This window comes from Ammodytes marinus (assembly GCF_949987685.1).
Source record: "Ammodytes marinus genome assembly, chromosome: 2".
Classification (NCBI taxonomy): domain Eukaryota; kingdom Metazoa; phylum Chordata; class Actinopteri; order Uranoscopiformes; family Ammodytidae; genus Ammodytes; species Ammodytes marinus.
In genome coordinates this window covers 17,385,763-17,402,241 of record NC_137231.1, presented here as the reverse complement: position 1 = coordinate 17,402,241, position 16,479 = coordinate 17,385,763, and the positions used below count along the sequence as shown (strand labels likewise).

At 40.8% G+C, this 16,479-nt stretch overlaps 2 protein-coding genes across 3 annotated transcripts; both read left to right on the top strand.

The window, feature by feature from the left end:
- Positions 1–284: 284 nt before the first annotated feature.
- On the top strand, positions 285–6,651 carry LOC307269017 (acyl-CoA dehydrogenase family member 11). The gene is made up of 15 exons (XM_080051840.1): positions 285–323; positions 1,304–1,602; positions 2,008–2,231; positions 2,400–2,499; positions 3,243–3,360; positions 3,597–3,739; positions 3,850–4,002; positions 4,599–4,693; positions 4,801–4,900; positions 4,990–5,130; positions 5,214–5,306; positions 5,379–5,486; positions 5,584–5,755; positions 5,955–6,021; positions 6,136–6,651. Exons 2-15 carry the CDS (start codon positions 1,324–1,326, stop codon positions 6,248–6,250), a joined length of 1,908 nt encoding a protein of 635 aa, XP_079907966.1. The 5' UTR covers positions 285–323; positions 1,304–1,323; the 3' UTR covers positions 6,251–6,651.
- Positions 6,652–7,133: 482 nt separating this feature from the next.
- Positions 7,134–16,408, top strand: slc8b1 (solute carrier family 8 member B1). Of its 2 annotated transcripts, none has more exons than XM_080051328.1 (15): positions 7,134–7,538; positions 8,624–8,776; positions 9,257–9,309; positions 9,772–9,829; positions 10,037–10,142; positions 10,242–10,409; positions 11,247–11,360; positions 11,453–11,524; positions 11,634–11,764; positions 11,890–12,031; positions 12,138–12,259; positions 13,872–14,025; positions 14,133–14,213; positions 14,321–14,385; positions 14,498–16,408. In XM_080051328.1, the coding sequence occupies exons 1-15, from the start codon at positions 7,392–7,394 to the stop codon at positions 14,687–14,689; spliced, it is 1,758 nt and encodes a 585-aa protein (XP_079907454.1). In that variant the 5' UTR covers positions 7,134–7,391; the 3' UTR covers positions 14,690–16,408. The 2 variants fall into 2 exon arrangements, with proteins under 2 accessions (XP_079907454.1, XP_079907453.1); XM_080051327.1 differs by having other exon boundaries at positions 11,450–11,524.
- Positions 16,409–16,479: the final 71 nt, after the last annotated feature.

The following is a 16,479-nucleotide window of genomic DNA, read 5'->3' as shown; positions in this document are numbered from 1 at the left end:
TCTATTCTAAATCAATGCGAAACCTTTTGACAGTGTTGTTTATGGATTAGGAGTAACTGGGACACTTTGAATGAGAAATTATATTATTCAAGACTCAGAACACTACAATACAATTTTTTTTATTTCAGTTGTCTTGCAATTAAGGCAAACATCTCTCCGAGATGGGTCTTAAGTCTGAGAAAGTTAAAGTGTTAAAAAGAAGTGTTTCACTTCACTTGGATGTTTATGTGATTTGAGTGAACTGACCCTTAGCAAGGAACGCGGCTTTTATTTTGAAGGCGAAAGTTTGCAGCTATAGTGATCGGCTGCTGGGCTGACGACAGGTAAGATGATCTTAAACTAAATCTATGAAGTTAATACATTTGACATGCAAATGATTCAATGTTATCAAAACAATCGTCAATGTACACTGGCTTAAAGTTATTGCTTATAGAAGTGCTTTCGAAAAGCCGCGTAACTGTTAGCTCGCTCGCGATATGTTGCAGAGAAAACAGTAATGTAAATGGCGCGGCTAACGCTAGGTAGGCAACTTCTTGCCTATAATAACCATTGTAGTACTCTGTTATAAGTAAAACAAATTAATTTACTGAAATGTGAAGCTAAAACCTAAAAAAAACAAAACAGCGGATAGGGATGAACTTTGACCCACTGCGGTGGTCACCTTTTGGATGTTGGCTGGAGCTGATTTCAGCAATTTCCTTGACCTAACTAATGCTATTTTATAACCAAGCTGTTACATAGCCTAAAAATGAAAATGTTTGTGGTGTTTTTTGTATCTACTTCTGTTTTGAATGCTCAAAATGCTGTCATACATTAGGAAATATTAGACAACTGGTGCAATCATCACTGACCAAAATATAAGCTGTAATGGGCAAATCAAAGTAAAAGCTATATATTCTCATAACCTTAAGGCTATATGTTGTCAGTTTATGTCTTTCCAGCTGTGTTTATTTATGATTAAAATCGAGTAAGGGATGTGATAGTTTTATCCAAGTATTAGACCTACCTTTTTAAGAAATGATATCTGTTGGTGATGGGTTAAATGATTGGTGACAGTCATCTACCGGAATTCGGTGTATTGTGGTAGGCAACTGCACGCTTTTGTGTGATTTCAAATTCAAGAGAAAGTCCACATGAACAAATGAGGCAAAGTAGAATATTATTGAAGGAAATCTCTGTTTATGCTGAACATATCCTATTGTACAACATTACTAATCAAATATAACATGAATCAATTAACCTAGGTAATTTGTCTTTGCACAGTTCAATCCATCTTGCCTCACTGTGCGCACTATCTCCTCAGACTGCAGGTCTTCTTGCGCCATGTGGCCGTGCTCAGCCCTAATGAATGGCCGTCTAGCTGGACGCTGCTGCAGGCTGTGGTGTGGTGGTCATCGGTTGCTTTCCCACACCAGTTCAGCCAGTGCAGTTGAGACAGGCACAAGGCAATCTGACAATGAACAACACTGGGAGGCTGAGGACTACCTGCCGTTCTCCAGTGCAAAGATAGGATCTTTCTTTCAGGAGAGGCCGGTGCTGAGGAACCCATTTCTGGAAGATGCCTTGCTCAGAGGATACCTTAGCAGACACCTGCCCCAGGAGGTGAGAAGGGGTTTTTGAAAGGGTTGACACAAAACAGTGTGCTACATTCGGATCATCTGTAATACCTAAGACAAGATCAGTTGTTTTGGAAGCTAAGAGCAGGAGGTCATGTTGACTAATGATGTACGTATGAGATGCACATTACAATATTATACTGCAGTCTTTTGATATTGCTTTCACATTTTTCGTCTTGCGACAGTTTAGCCAATGAAAAACATGTTTTTTCCCTAGTTCCCTTCAGAATCAATTAAGCTCATTTTCTTTCAAAACAACAGCCAATAACAAAGCTAGTGTGGTTCCAGGACTTTAATGTGTGAGACAGTTTGAGCAAAATGCTGGACAGGATCTCTCTTCAGTCTAATAAGCGGAGATCTTGTTTCTGTATGTGTATGTGCTCGTTCACAGGCAGCTGTCTCAGACTTGTGTGCATTCGGGGAGCGTGTGGCCAATGAGGTGGACGATTGGGGCAGAGAGTGTGAGGTATCTCCTCCACGATTGGTGCACTTTGACCCCTGGGGGCGCAGAGTGGACCACATCGTGACCTCTCCAGCCTGGAAGCGCCTGAAAGATTTGTCAGCGCAGGAAGGACTGGTTGCCATTGGTTATGAGAGGTCGTTCGGGGAGTGGAGGTTCGTAGTCTGTTGCGCTTAATTTTTCAGTTCAATAAACATTTTGGGGTTTTTCTAAAAAGAAATTCTAAAAGAATATGTTGCTCTTAATGAGAAACTTAAAGAATGTGTGTGTGTGTGTGTGTGTGTGTGTGTGTGTGTGTGTGTGTGTGTGTGTGTGTGTTCCAGTCGTGTGTACCAAATGAGCAAGTTGTACATTTTCGCTCCCTCGTCCGGCCTCTTCTCCTGTCCTCTGGCCATGACTGATGGAGCTGCTAAAGTCATCCAGGTGTGTCAGAAAAACAAATGGTCAAATGTACATCGTCTGTTGAATTTCTTAAAACAGAGTTGGTAATTTGGCAGGAAACTAACTTTTGATCATACCATTTTGTCAGTAGCACATAAGTGACAAGTTGTGTTGGTTGTCTTCACTAAAGTTCATTCAAAAAATGATGTTCAATAAGGAGCCAATTTTTTAGTTGTTGTTGTTTTACCGAACCATTACAGAAATAGTAATGTGGCAAGAGAGCAGCAGTATGAATGGGAAGATCCTTATTTGAAGATGCACCCAAAATTAGACCACAGCATAAATAGATTTGTCTAAGTCCAGGTTTCCACTGCTTAACAGTAGACAAATGCTCATAGGAAGAAAATAAACTGTGAGCTTGTCACTGAGCCTTCAGTTAAAATGCTCTGACCAAATTCTGCTTCATCATATATCCCCAATACATTTAAAATGCCAGTATATAAAAGAGCGATACCAAAAAAACAGCCGGTACAAGGGACCAGGTACCACGTTTCGCGGTGGAAACGCCAAAATGCGAGTCGAGTCGAGTTGAGCTGATACCACGCAGTGGAAAAGCGCCCGAGAAACATGGTGTATAGTAGCAGATAGGGGATAAATATGAAGACTGAACAGCTGCATGTCACCATGGGTTTTAGAGTAGTCAGTGTCTTGTTTTAACCTGATTTCTCCCAGTAAACTTTTGGCTTGTTAACATAGTGGGGCATTTTCTGGCTGTGTTTGTCAAGTCTTTAGGTGTTTCGTGGCTGGTAGATGAAGCCTACAGTCGTTTGACCTCCCGCCAGCCGGAGCGCTTCTGGACGTCTGGACAGTGGATGACGGAAAGACAGGGGGGATCTGACGTGGGTCAGTAGTGACACTCACATCGGTCTAACATGAACATATATCATACAGTAAAAAATAAATCTGCTATTAAATATCATACTATACACGTTTCTCATTGTTACATAGTTGTTGTTAATAGAGTTAACTGTGAAATATTTTTTTTTTAATGCTCACACAGATGCTGCTTTCTGGCTTTGTTATGCAGAACAAAACTTACTACTGTAACTATGCAATATTACTGTTTTGCATTTCCTCAGGCAGTGGCACAGAGACGGTGGCTGTTCCCCAGGAAGATGGCTCATACAAACTCCACGGATTCAAGTGGTTCACGTCTGCTACGGACGCAGACATGACTCTCACTCTGGCCAGAATGCAAGATGGAACAGGAGCGACTACACCAGTTACTGCTGACATCTTACATTCCTCTAACTTCAGCCATCATCACTCCTCCTGAATGTCTTACAGAGGGATTTCATTGCACTGTATTGTGTGCTTGTCTCTGTACCACAGGGCAGCAGGGGCCTGTCTTTGTTCTACGCAGAGGTGAGCAGAGGGGAGGACGGCCGTCTGAAAGGGATAGAGGTGCAGAGACTTAAGGATAAGCTGGGCACCAGACAGATGCCAACTGCTGAGATACTGCTGGACGGGCTGCCTGCACACAGGGTCGGTTGCAAATTTAGAAAAATGTATTACAGTTATGATAAACTGAAGACTCCTCCTCTGGTCTATGCAAATATGATTGCCGATGTTATAGTGAAGCCACACTGGCTCTACTCTACTAGCTTTGTGCATTGGGAGCATTTTGCCAAGTGCAGCGACTTCAGAGTTCTTGTTTGCCGATCCTATAGAACAAAGAGTTATTGACAGTGAGAAGAGCAGAAGTAGACCAAGACAAACAGACCGTTTTTCAAAAATGTCTTATGCATACAGTACTAATTCTATACATTATGCATTACATACGACTGGTCACAGTGTACTCTTTAATTGTTTTATAGCAACTGCTCAAAGTACTTGACCATTTACACAAGGCATTTAATGAAATAAAAATGTCAGTCAAACAGTACATTTGAAATGTCCCTGCCAATTTGATTTCACAAATAGACAGTAAAATGTATTTACACTTTTTTTCACTTTCTTTGTTTTATAAGATCTACCTGGAGCTGTTTCACCACCAAACAGACATAATGCCAGTTGATTTGTCATGACATCAAATGACTGTCAAAATCCAAAACATCTTTCTTCAATTTCTACAATTACAGCTCTCAGAGGAAGGGAGAGGTGTAGCCTCCATAGCTAACATGCTGACGATAACCCGGATCCACAACAGTGTCTCTGCAGCAGCCGCAATGAGAAGGCAGGATACTACTCACACTACCGTACTGCATCCTTCACTGATTTAAAAAAAATCATCAAAAATCAGCTGATTATTGATGTACTGTATGTGCTTGTATGTGTTCACAGGGTGGTCCAGCTAGCTCGTGACTACGCCACTCGCCGCACTGCCTTTGGAAAGCTGCTTAAAGACCACCCACTGCACATTCAGACTTTGGCAAGGATGGAGGTAAGCTGACAAGAGGGTGAACAAATTACACAACTGCAGTACAGCATTTCCCATCATGCCTCACCCACTCTTGCTTCTGACACGGACAGGTGGAGTCTCGTGGAGCGTTCCTTCTGGTGATGGATGTGTGTCGTCTGCTGGGAAGAGAGGAAAGCGGCATAGCGACCCAGCTCGATACGCACCTGCTGCGTCTGCTCACTCCTGTGATCAAACTGTACACTGGGAAGCAGGTACACAGCTGGTTTAAATGTGACAAACTGGCTTCTCGCTGTACACCGACTCTTAACCTTGTCGGCGTCTTGTTTTGTCTCAGGCTGTGGCTGTGGTGTCGGAGGGTTTGGAGAGCTTCGGTGGACAGGGCTACATCGAGGATACTGGGTTACCTGGAATACTTCGCGATGCACAGGTGAGGCAGATGCGTAGACATTATTTGACAGTTGTTGTCATTTTGAAGCTTACCTGTCTCTTTCTCCCTCAGGTGTTGAGTATATGGGAAGGAACCACAAATGTCCTTTCCCTGGATGTGCTGCGCTGTGTGGCTCGTAGCTCAGGAATGGTTCTTCATGCTTACTTCAGCCATGCCAGGGTATGGGGTCAGGGAGCGATACCGTTCAGCAACTGCTCTATCACAGAGATGAACTGGAATGTGATGTGCAATGTGTGATGTTTTCTTCCCATTGTAGTCCCTGCTTGCAGGAGCGTCAAGTGTTTCGTCGTTGGCCCCAGCAGTGAAAGCAGTCGACGGTGCTCTCTCTGAACTGGAGGACTTTGTTAAGATAGCAGCTACCAGAGCACCTGGCTACCTGGAACTAGCAGCCAGAGACCTAGCATACAGCCTGGCTCACTGCTACACAGGTGGGCACCACAATCACACATAGGCTCATCTCCCTTTTTTAATTCTTTCACTCATTATTCTTGTCAAAATCTGGTGCCTACATTTTTCACAATTCAATCAGATATGTGGATGTGTCATTCTAGATTTGGCTACTTTAGCCAACACAATCTGATGTGTAAAATCGGTGGAGTAAACCTTTAATTATCTGTATGTTAACAGGCGCCCTTCTCATTGACCATGCTTGTTGGAAGGGAGCTTCTTTATCTGACACCTACGCAGCTCTAAGGTAAAAAAATAAAATATATATTTATGCATATATATAAGTATACACACCCACACACAGTACGGCACAAATGAAGCATTAATTCACCAAACATGTTTTAATTTTCATTTTAATCAGGTGGTGTGAACGCGACTTGTGTCCTGTGACCATTAAACAAGCAAGAGGCTGCTATGATCCCAGCACGCCACAACTTGATGCTGCGCTGGTGTATGACCAGACAACCCAAGGCTGAGTGTTCACTGATGAACCTGTCACTTGATCTGCCTTTTCTGGTCCTCACATTAATTGTGTGTCTGATGTAGTTATCGTGACCCACATTTAGTTTTTCATAAATGAAGTAGCCTAATGTTTTAAAAAAGAACAATTCTCTTTAAACACAGCAATGAAATTGAAAACTTAAATGTTTGATATTTACTAATGTATATAAAGTATTTGCAATAAATATTTTTGTCTGCAATGAATGTGGAACTATAGATTCACAATTTGTGTAGCATTTTATTTATTTTTGGTGGGCTGAATGCTTGTGTGAAGTGGATGAATAAACATAAAAGCTGTCATCCCTGTCATGATCACTCTGACTATTATTAGACTGTAAAGGTAGGATCCTACATAGATCAACAGACCCCAGATAAACTAGAGCAAATGTCAAAAACAAGAGGAGCTCTGACTGGGCAGACGCAGTAGAGTCTTGGGTATTACGTACATGCTGCCTTTAGGTACTGTTGGGAAAAGTGCAATGCAAGCTGATGTGGACGATCCAAAACAATGAATGATAAATGTGGACAATTTATACACCACTTATTTATATTTTTTAATTAAACTGGGATTTGATACCTTTTATGTGTACTTTTTTATTTTGCCAAAGTGCAGGCTACATTTGAAATAAATTATGCCGAAGCTTGCTAACAACTAGCCTAATGCACAGCAGCTTTGTGGAAAAAGATTAATAAATAGTATTTATATTATAACCCCGATTAAAAGTGCCTCTGGTGGTATATTTACTTTATCTCACCAACAAATAGCCTATATAACAAATATATATTTGTAATATTTGAGTTTTACGAGGGGTCCTTGAAGGCGGCACATTGTATGAAAAACTGAAGGTGGAGTTTCTGGCGAAGGTGTACACAATGTTCACGGGCACTGGAGCAGGCATTCAACAAAATAGGCACAAATAACTAATCACGTTTGTTAAGTGACGCTACGGCTGCAACATCAACAAAGACTTTTACATTGAGATATTTTTCTCGTCGTTTCCTGGTTTTGATTTCAAGTTCAAAGGTCCGGATTGCCGCACAGTCTATGGAAACAAATCCTCCACGGTCCTGTTAACGCACCACCAGGATGGACGCGGCTGCAGGATAAAGTGAATCATGTCTTCTGCTGCTTGTCTGTCACTTTTGCTGGTGTTAGTGTGTCACCAGCAGTCCACCTCGGGCTCCCATGTCCTCGTTAACCAGACGAGCAGTGTCGAACCAAACACAACACGAGCCATGATTTCTCTAAGCAACAACGACGAGGTCTGTGAGATTTAACATCTGCAAAATTAAGATGTTATCTGACGTTGGAAGTTATCCTTGGTTATGGTCCTGTGTGTGAGTGTGTTTGTGCGAATACGCGCACAGTACAGGGGTTTAATATGTGTGCGCAGTTTCATTTGAAGCTGGCAGGTTGTCAACAGGTTTTCCCTGCTGTCACATGACTCGAAGGAGACGACAGGCGTGAATGAAGTGTGACTGCTGTTTATTTTATATACTATCTACGGTTTTAACCAAACGTTTACATGTCAGGGTCCTCCAAATGCAATTGGATGGATGTAAGTGTTAAATTGTTTGTCTTCAGTGTAAACTGAGGGCAGTGATTTTCAGGGGTCCCATTGGCCCAAGTTTCACTGTGTAACAATGTGTTGTAAGTTGATTAACATTTTCTTTGGGAATATGAACCACTAAATCACAATAGCTGACATGGTAATGTCAGACATGGTTATGTCAGCATCTGAACTTTCCCCAAAGTTGAGATAAACATGTGTTGTATATGACACCATTATTATTTAAGTTGATATAATATCAGCGATGGTACACTCCTTATGCAGTGTATTGCAATCAACTGCAGCTCTGTCGCTTAGTCCACTTTAAAAAAAAAATGTGTCCAGTTTTGCCAGAACTTTCTTGTGATGCTTTAATTCAACTGTATGTTTATTACCGTAGTTACTGAAATCTAAGATGAACATAAGGAGTACTGGTTTGTTGTTTTGTCTTCTGGGCAAAATGTTACAATGCTGGCAAGTGTAGTCTGCGATGTGTGTATTTTACCTGATGAGTACCTAACCCAATCCAACATGTGCACAATGAGAGAAAGGGAAAGTGGATAGGGACCCGCTGATCAATTTTGCCTCATGTTACACTATACTTTCTCTGCTCATAATGATTTATTTTACAATACTTTGACTTTATGAAGCTATAGCAAGTAGGCCTACGTATTTGTTATTTTCCGCTTGATAAATCCCTTTAATGATAAGAGTATTATATTAGTTTGAAAAATTGTTGATGCATACATGTAGTATGTGAGAATATTGATATCTTTCTGTCTATTTGTGTGTGTTCAGTGTGACCTTGTGATGAACCTCAGTGCTGCAGACCGCTGTGCATTTGTGAAGAACACACCAGACTGTAGCATGCAAGATGGCTTCATCAACTACCTTCGTGTGGCCTTCTGTCTGCTTCCTCCCAACCTCACGCCGCTCACCATCACTCTCTGTGTAAGACATGTGTATGTGTTTTGTTGTGGGCAGTTGCCATGGAGCAGCCTGAAACTCTGCAGCTCAGCATCAACTGATTTTTTTTTATAGAAGTTGCTGCATAAGGAAGGGGAATTATCAAACTTCTGATTTTACTGGTTATTTCACTGTTTGCTTAATAATGGAGTTTGCATAAGAATGTGTTAACTTCTTGAATTTGCTGAATAACCAGTCAAACTGAAAATGGCAAAATGTGCATGTGAGATTTTGCAGACGAAAGGATACTCTGTCTTTGTGTAAATAAATGGTTTACAGGAACTAAAATATAGGAACAGCAGGATCAGTTATGGTCATGTTAATCAGAGTCAACTTATTCAGCCTAGTTCTTGTTTGAAGAGCATTTGTCTGAGTACACCACACTTGAGCAGCGCTTCAGCCCATCTCTGAGTGTGTGTTAGGAAAACAACTAGTCCATGAGATATGTCTTCTGCCTCTCCACAGATTATATGGCTGCTCTTTTTGTTCGTCATTCTTGGACTCATGGCATCAAAGTTGTAAGTATTTTCACGTTGCCGTTGTTTCACTATAAAGTTCCCCATTATGTGTCAGGGCCAGTCCCTGACCACCAGCACAAATCATTCATTTTCATTGATTAGTTTTGGCCATGGAAAGCGTCACAGCGTATTTACAGGTCCACATGTGAAGACCATACCCGCACAATCATGACCTCAGTTCGAACAGTCACATGACTGTGGAAAGTTTTTCAGCGTTGTGCCACTTATGTTGTGAGATTTCCTCAAAGGAAGCACAATTTGTTCTACTTCTCTATCCCACACACCCTCCCTCCCTTCACACATTGGACCCTATAGTGCAGTAAAGTCGATGGAAGCTGATGTAGTTTTATTGTGAAATGTCCTGAACTGTTAAAGAATTTTTTACGTTCTGGGATACTTTTCATTAACTGTTGAATTCCTCCAGAGCATTCTCTTGTCTTTATTTTACCTGTTTCTCCTCAGCTTCTGTCCCAACCTGTCAGCCATCTCTACCAGTCTGCACCTCACTCACAACGTGGCTGTATCCTTTACCTGCACCCACTATACATCCCTCAGAACTTCTAATTTTCTTATGTTTTGTATACAATTGGTACAACGCGGTGGGACTGCCAAATCACAGTAATTCTATGATTTTTGTAGTTTCTCTATTCACTTTTTAGACTTCTGGCAGTGTTGCTAAAACAAAATGTTGTGAAGAATATTTTTCTTGACTGCTGTTTTTGCTGAGGGCGTGACATTTCTGGCTCTTGGTAATGGAGCTCCTGACATCTTCAGCGCCATGGCAGCTTTCTCCCACCCACACACTGCTGGGCTGGCTATTGGAGCCTTATTTGGTAGGGACCGATTCACAAATGAACATGACAAGATTCATAAAGAAGTCAAGCTTTTTTTAAATATGAAAACCTGCTTGGCCTCGCTCCCTCTCTTCACAGGAGCGGGTATATTTGTCACCACAGTAGTTGCAGGCAGCGTGGCGCTGGTGAAGCCTTTCGCTGTGGCCTCCCGTCCTTTCCTGCGTGATGTCACCTTCTACATGGTGGCAGTGTTTTGGACTTTCCTCATGTTGTACAGAGGAACCACGACACTGAGTGAAATACTTGGTACACACACACATAAACAGTTACACATGCATATATGTGGTTGGACACTGGTGTATTTTTTGCATTTTTGATTTGGGTATTAATTTTTCTGTTGTCATTTTGTGGAGTCAATGTGTACAATTAAGATGTATTGTTCTAAATTATACTCCAAGGGTATATACTTCTATGGTTTTAGTACACATTAGAGAAAAGTCCTCCACTCAAAATCTTACTTGAATATTATTGACATCAACTAAATACTAGACCAACTACTACTTCTACTAATACTACTACTAAGTCCCAAAAGTAAAAGTACTCAATATGCAGGATACATCAGAACTTGTATACGTCATTGTTATATATTTAGTGATACATTAATGTCTACGTTACTAATGCTGAGGCTGGTAAAGGTGGAAATAATTTAACTTGGTTACATATTGCTGGCTTTATGAATAATAAAAAATCTAATTATTTAGTTGATATATATTTTGTTAATAATTTAAATTGGAAAATTAACAAGAAATCAATGTTGTCAAATAAATGAAGTGAAGTAAAGATTACAGTATTGGCTTCCAAACTCTAGTGGAGTAGAGAATAAAGTAGCATAAAAGTGTAAATGTCCTTAGTTCCACTACTGTTGTCTAATGGCCCATGGGGCTTCAGGGCCCACTTGCAGCCATGATCATGATCCCAGAACACTTTTTATATACAGAATGTCTGCAAAAACTATGGACTGTAAACACAGGATACAGTATGTGGTTATTGTTACACTTTTTAGAGCAGTTTACATCAAGCTATAATTAGCTTTACACACATTGTGACATTTATAGCTAACTTCTCCTTGTTTCGTTTTTTTAGGGTACTTGGGCCTCTATGTGGTGTATGTGTTGACTGTTATCATCAGCGCCTACATCTACAACCGGCAGAAACATGCAATGAACTCAAGTGTCCGAAATGTTGAGCCCATTCCAGGTTAGAAACATACACACACACACACACACACACACACACATGAAGAAGAAAAAAAAGTTTCGACATCATATTTTTTTTTGCCTTTGCAGCAGAGTTTCACTCATCCGACTCATCTGATGATGACCTTCCTTCTTTGAACGCTGGGACTATCCAACAGGAGTATGGTAGGAATGCGAAGAAACCCTTTTTATAAGTCAGGATTTGTCTGCATGACCAGGACCATAAGATGCGTGTGTGTGTGTGTGCGTGTGCGTGTGTGTGTGTGTGTCTCAGAGTCAGAGTACAGGCCTCTCCTGCCTTACTCCGAGTCCACTAGTCAGATCCTGCTGAGCTCTCTCAACCCAGTGGACAACAGGAAGTGGAGGAGGAAATCACGGAGCTGGAGAGTCCTCAAAGTGTTGAAGGTGTGTGTGCAATGGTGGACATATTCAGGGGGGGGGGGGCAGTGTGAAAGAAGCTGAATGTCTAAATTAATGAGTGAAAAGCTGTTTAAAATCTGTAATGTTAATGATCTTGCACCCCCCCTCAGACGCCGCTAGAGGTCCTGCTGCTGCTCTGTATCCCTGTAGTCGACCCCGATAAAGAAGACAAGAACTGGAGGCGGCCACTAAACTGCCTCCATCTGATCACTGCTCCTCTGGTGTGTGTGCTCGCCTTCCAGTCCGGAATATGTAAGTTCCAAGATAAAGGCAGAATGACATACTGTAGCAGCCCTGTCACATACAGTATACATTTAAATCATAACTCCCCTTTGTATTCCCCTTAACTAATGTATAGATGGAGATTATATGATCCAAGGCCAGTTTCCCCTCTGGCTGCTGATTTTTCTGCTGGGATTTTTCCTGTCTGCCATTGTCTTCTGCTCCACCACTAACGACCATCCGCCCAAATATCATGCAGTAAGTATTTGTGGAGATTTAAAAAAAGAACAGATACTGTCCAAAATATACAGGATCTATATGCATAGGGGGGAGTTGGATAGGTTACACATATCTGACATACATGTTAAAGGATGTAATTATTTGATTAAAAAGGTATATTGTTCAACATGTTTATTGTTTACCATCAGTGTTTAGCGTGTGGATAATTAGCACAAAAATGTGAGCTAATGGCAGCTCTAGAGTCAAGAAGATCACCAAAAATCAGTAGGCTTAATCCTCTGGGGACCATGCATGTCTGTACAATCCTTTCAATAGTTGTTAAGCTATTTCAGTCTAGCCCTTTCACACATAGTGGTCACTACAGTGGACAGCTATTCAAAAGCTGTTTTCTTGAATATGCATGGGTGTAGATCGCCTAGTTGCATATCAGCCACTACAGTGGACTCTTGTGTGTCATCCCATATATTGCCAACTAGATCCTGGCAGATAAAAAAAAATATGGCAACATCAAGTAACAACTTAGGAATAATATCATATATTGATTTAACATTGGGAGGAAATGATGTTTAATCACCTGTCCATTAAATTGGACATCATGCATTGGAAAATTGGAGAACCAAGGAAAAAGTTTTCTGCTATTTTTATAGAACATTTTAATTGAAAAAAATATTCCTCGCTTTTGTATTAGTATATTAGAATATGTGAATATATGTGATCAGGCATTGAAATATATATTATTAGTTTTCACATGTTAGAAATAAAAATATACGTGTTCTTTATCCTTATTTATGGAGAAAGGTTTAAAATTCGGAATCTCGGCCTCAGTATTTATCTAAGTAAATTGACAAGGCAGGTTGATGCGATCACATCGAAGTTCAGAGAGAGAGAGAAGAGATGCAGGCAGTTTGACAGGACAAAAAAGAGAGTTCTCTCTCTACAGCAGAGTCTCTTAACATATCTTGAAAATGTCTATTGATTGGTTGATCTCGTTGTCAGGCAGTTTTCAAAGACCATCCCTCTTCTTCCTCGTTGTCTTCTCGTTAAAAGTAAAACTATGCTCCTAGCCTTGGATATTACTTCTTATCTATGGTTGGTCAGATGTCTCAGGCCTGTACCATTCACCAAACTTTCTTCTAAGCACGAGCCTTCCCTCCCTTCTCCACTCCCTGTTCTGTACTGAAATGAGAACATTATTGAAGTCACATTTTAATTGTATGATTATTATTTGATTATATAAAAGTAAATGCACATATGATGGTGGTTGTATGCATCATCAATGTTTAAAAATTAAAATTCTAACACACGTAATATATACTTTTTCACTGGTTTTGTTAAATAAAAGATTGCAGAGTTAAAAACTCAAAACGCATGCAGTCCACCTGAGTGAACATGTAAACAACTAAATTAAAAATTAAGTTATATTTTTTATTTTCATGCCTAAAGAAGTATAACATCACTTAAGAAAAAAATCCAGAATGAGGATATCATAATTCATGCATGAAAGGGCTAGACCAAAGTCCAACATTTTTATTACCAGAATGGATAAATGTAGCATGTCATTTGTGATGGTAATATAAACATATGTTTTGTGTGCATGTGATTCTAAGTTTGTCCTTTTTCCCTTCTGTAGCTGTTTGCACTGCTGGGTTTCTTGGTGAGTGCAGTGTTGATCAGTGCAGCTGCCGCTGAGGTGGTCAGCCTTCTTCACATGCTTGGTGTGGTGCTGAGTCTAAGCAACACCGTGCTTGGCCTGACTCTGTTGGCCTGGGGCAACAGCATAGGAGGTGATATATATTTTTTTAAATATTATTTCAATGTTTACTAAACATATACAAACATGCTACTACTTAAAATCTTCAGCATGTCATCTGTACATGTATCTCTTTTTCAGACTGTTTTTCAGACATCACCATTGCCCGGCAGGGTTACCCACGGATGGCCATAGCCGCATGCTTTGGAGGCATCATTTTCAGTATCCTTGGTTTTATGAGATAGTGTCTCACTCAGTATTAAAACAAAACATATAAACATGTATTACACCGGCTATCAATGCAAAAACCTTGACTGCATTCACTTCAGACATGCTGTTTGGAGTAGGCTTAGGATGTCTGGTGCAGATGCTTAAAACACATTATTATGTGCAGGTAAGCTCCTCAGATACACTGATCAACAGTTTGTAACTCTGGTTAAACTCACAGAGAGATACAGAAGTCACAGATGAACATGATGCATCTTGGGTCTCTTTCTCGTCCTCAGTTTGAACTGGAGGGTTTGCTGACGTGGATTCTTGCAGGATCTCTGGGTTTGTCTTTGGTGCTGTCCTTCGTCATTGTTCCACTGTGCCGGTTCCACTTGGGTCGGACCTACGGGTGCTTTCTCCTGGTCTTCTATGGCGTCTTCCTAGTCATTGCACTGCTCACAGAGTTTGGCATGATCCACATTGAATAGATCTTGACTTTTTGACTGACATCCTTCCACAATGCGACGTGATACACTGGAACAAGTGCTGGGAATGAATGACTTCCTTCTGTACACTTAAAGGGGTAGTTCAGGATTTTAGACATAGGGCCTTATTCCCAAGTTAGCCTTGGTGTTCTTTATCAGTGGAGACCGTTTTCAACACATTTAATTCAGTCCTTCTAGTTGCAGAGTGCGCTCGTGCTAAGCTAGCGCACGGCATCGGGGGGATACCAGCCTGCTACTAAAACAGTCTTACCCACTCCACAGTACACCCGAGGCCAATCGATTATAACGCCAGACTATCGATGTAAATGTCTGTGTTGATAGAATAATTTTAGAAATAAAACCAACCTCGCATCGCATGAATTATGGCATTTTGAGGGACTACTTTCTTAGCAGCAGCGGACTTTTACTTTGCTGTGTAACCGAATCACTACAGCAGAAAGTAAACAGAGCAGCGTGGGACAGAAACTGAAACTGCACTGCCACCAGTCTACCGTCATTCTGTCCCGGTTCTCTGCTGCAGCTCCAGCGGGGGCTGTCTCTACAGACGCTCTCTCTTTCTGCCCTTTGAGCATCCCTCTCAATTCTTCATCAGTGTATTCCGGCTCGTACAGGTACGGGCAGCAGCAGGTAAACAAACTATTATAGAGCCTGTAACCTAGGTATTAGTCCGCCGCTGCCGCAGCCTACAAGGAATAAAGTCCCTCAAAATGCAATATGCGAGGTTGGTTTTATTTCTAAAATTATTCTATCAACACAGACATTTACATCGATAGTCTGGCGTTATAATTGATTGGCCTCGGGTGTACTGTGGAGTGGGTAAGACTGTTTTAGTAGCAGGCTAGGTATCCCCCCGATGCCGTGCGCTAGCTTAGCACGAGCGCACTCTGCAACTAGAAGGACTGAATTAAATGTGTTGAAAACTGTCTCCACTGATAAAGAACACCAAGGCTAACTTGGGAATAAGGCCCTATGTCTAAAATCCTGAACTACCCCTTTAACATTAATGCACTATTTATAAAACTTTACTCGTTTTGCACGTGCCTGCTTGTGTGGTTTGTCAAACCAGACAGGCAAATTGATGACGCACTATAAGACTTTTCTGCTCAGGGAGAGCTGGAACTAATCACACTGTGCCTTTTATTCAACCTACTGTCTGTGCTGACTGGAGCTGTGACGGTACTTTGAGTCCAGAGAGCAAAACGCAGGTTGTTGAAATTTATATTTTATTACATTGTGGATGAACTTAATGTACTGTAAAATAAATTACCCTGTTTAAAAAAAAAAAAAAAAAAAAAAAAAACTTTTGGGGAATTAAATAATTCTGGTTGGTATGTGTGTGCAGGTCGTACAATAGCGATGATACACCATCCTTGCTTTTCTGTTTAAAGTGATGCATTGCAAGTAAAGAAGCAGTTACCAGCAGTGTGACAGATGGTACAGAAAAAAATACATAAATGCACTTTACATGTGAACAGTTTAAAGGCCCACTTCACCGGTTTGAATATGAAGGTGTATTGAATTCTGAGATCCTATGTAGTATAAATGTGCAAAAAAAATTAAAATCGGTTCATCCTAGCCTGAGAAAAGGCAGAAAGAGTGTTTTTTTTAACCCTATATTTCTCTTTCTCGTGACATCACAGAAAGAGAAATATAGGGTTAAAAAAAACGTACTTCGTAAATATTACTGTGATGTCACAGTAAAAGACATCACAGTAATATTTACAAAGTACGTTTTTTTTTAACCCTATATTTCTCTTTCTGTGATGTCACGA

Bases quoted from the DNA above. Each gene is read 5' to 3' on its own strand.
- slc8b1 (XM_080051327.1), top strand. From the start codon at position 7,392: ATGTCTTCTGCTGCTTGTCTGTCACTTTTGCTGGTGTTAGTGTGTCAC. The intron at 9,830-10,036 runs GTATCCTTTACC...GTTTTTGCTGAG, and splicing joins ACCTCACTCACAACGTGGCT to GGCGTGACATTTCTGGCTCT. The intron at 11,361-11,449 runs GTTAGAAACATA...TTGCCTTTGCAG, and splicing joins AAATGTTGAGCCCATTCCAG to CAGAGTTTCACTCATCCGAC.
- LOC307269017 (XM_080051840.1), top strand. From the start codon at position 1,324: ATGTGGCCGTGCTCAGCCCTAATGAATGGCCGTCTAGCTGGACGCTGC. The intron at 1,603-2,007 runs GTGAGAAGGGGT...GCTCGTTCACAG, and splicing joins GCAGACACCTGCCCCAGGAG to GCAGCTGTCTCAGACTTGTG. The intron at 6,022-6,135 runs GTAAAAAAATAA...CATTTTAATCAG, and splicing joins GACACCTACGCAGCTCTAAG to GTGGTGTGAACGCGACTTGT.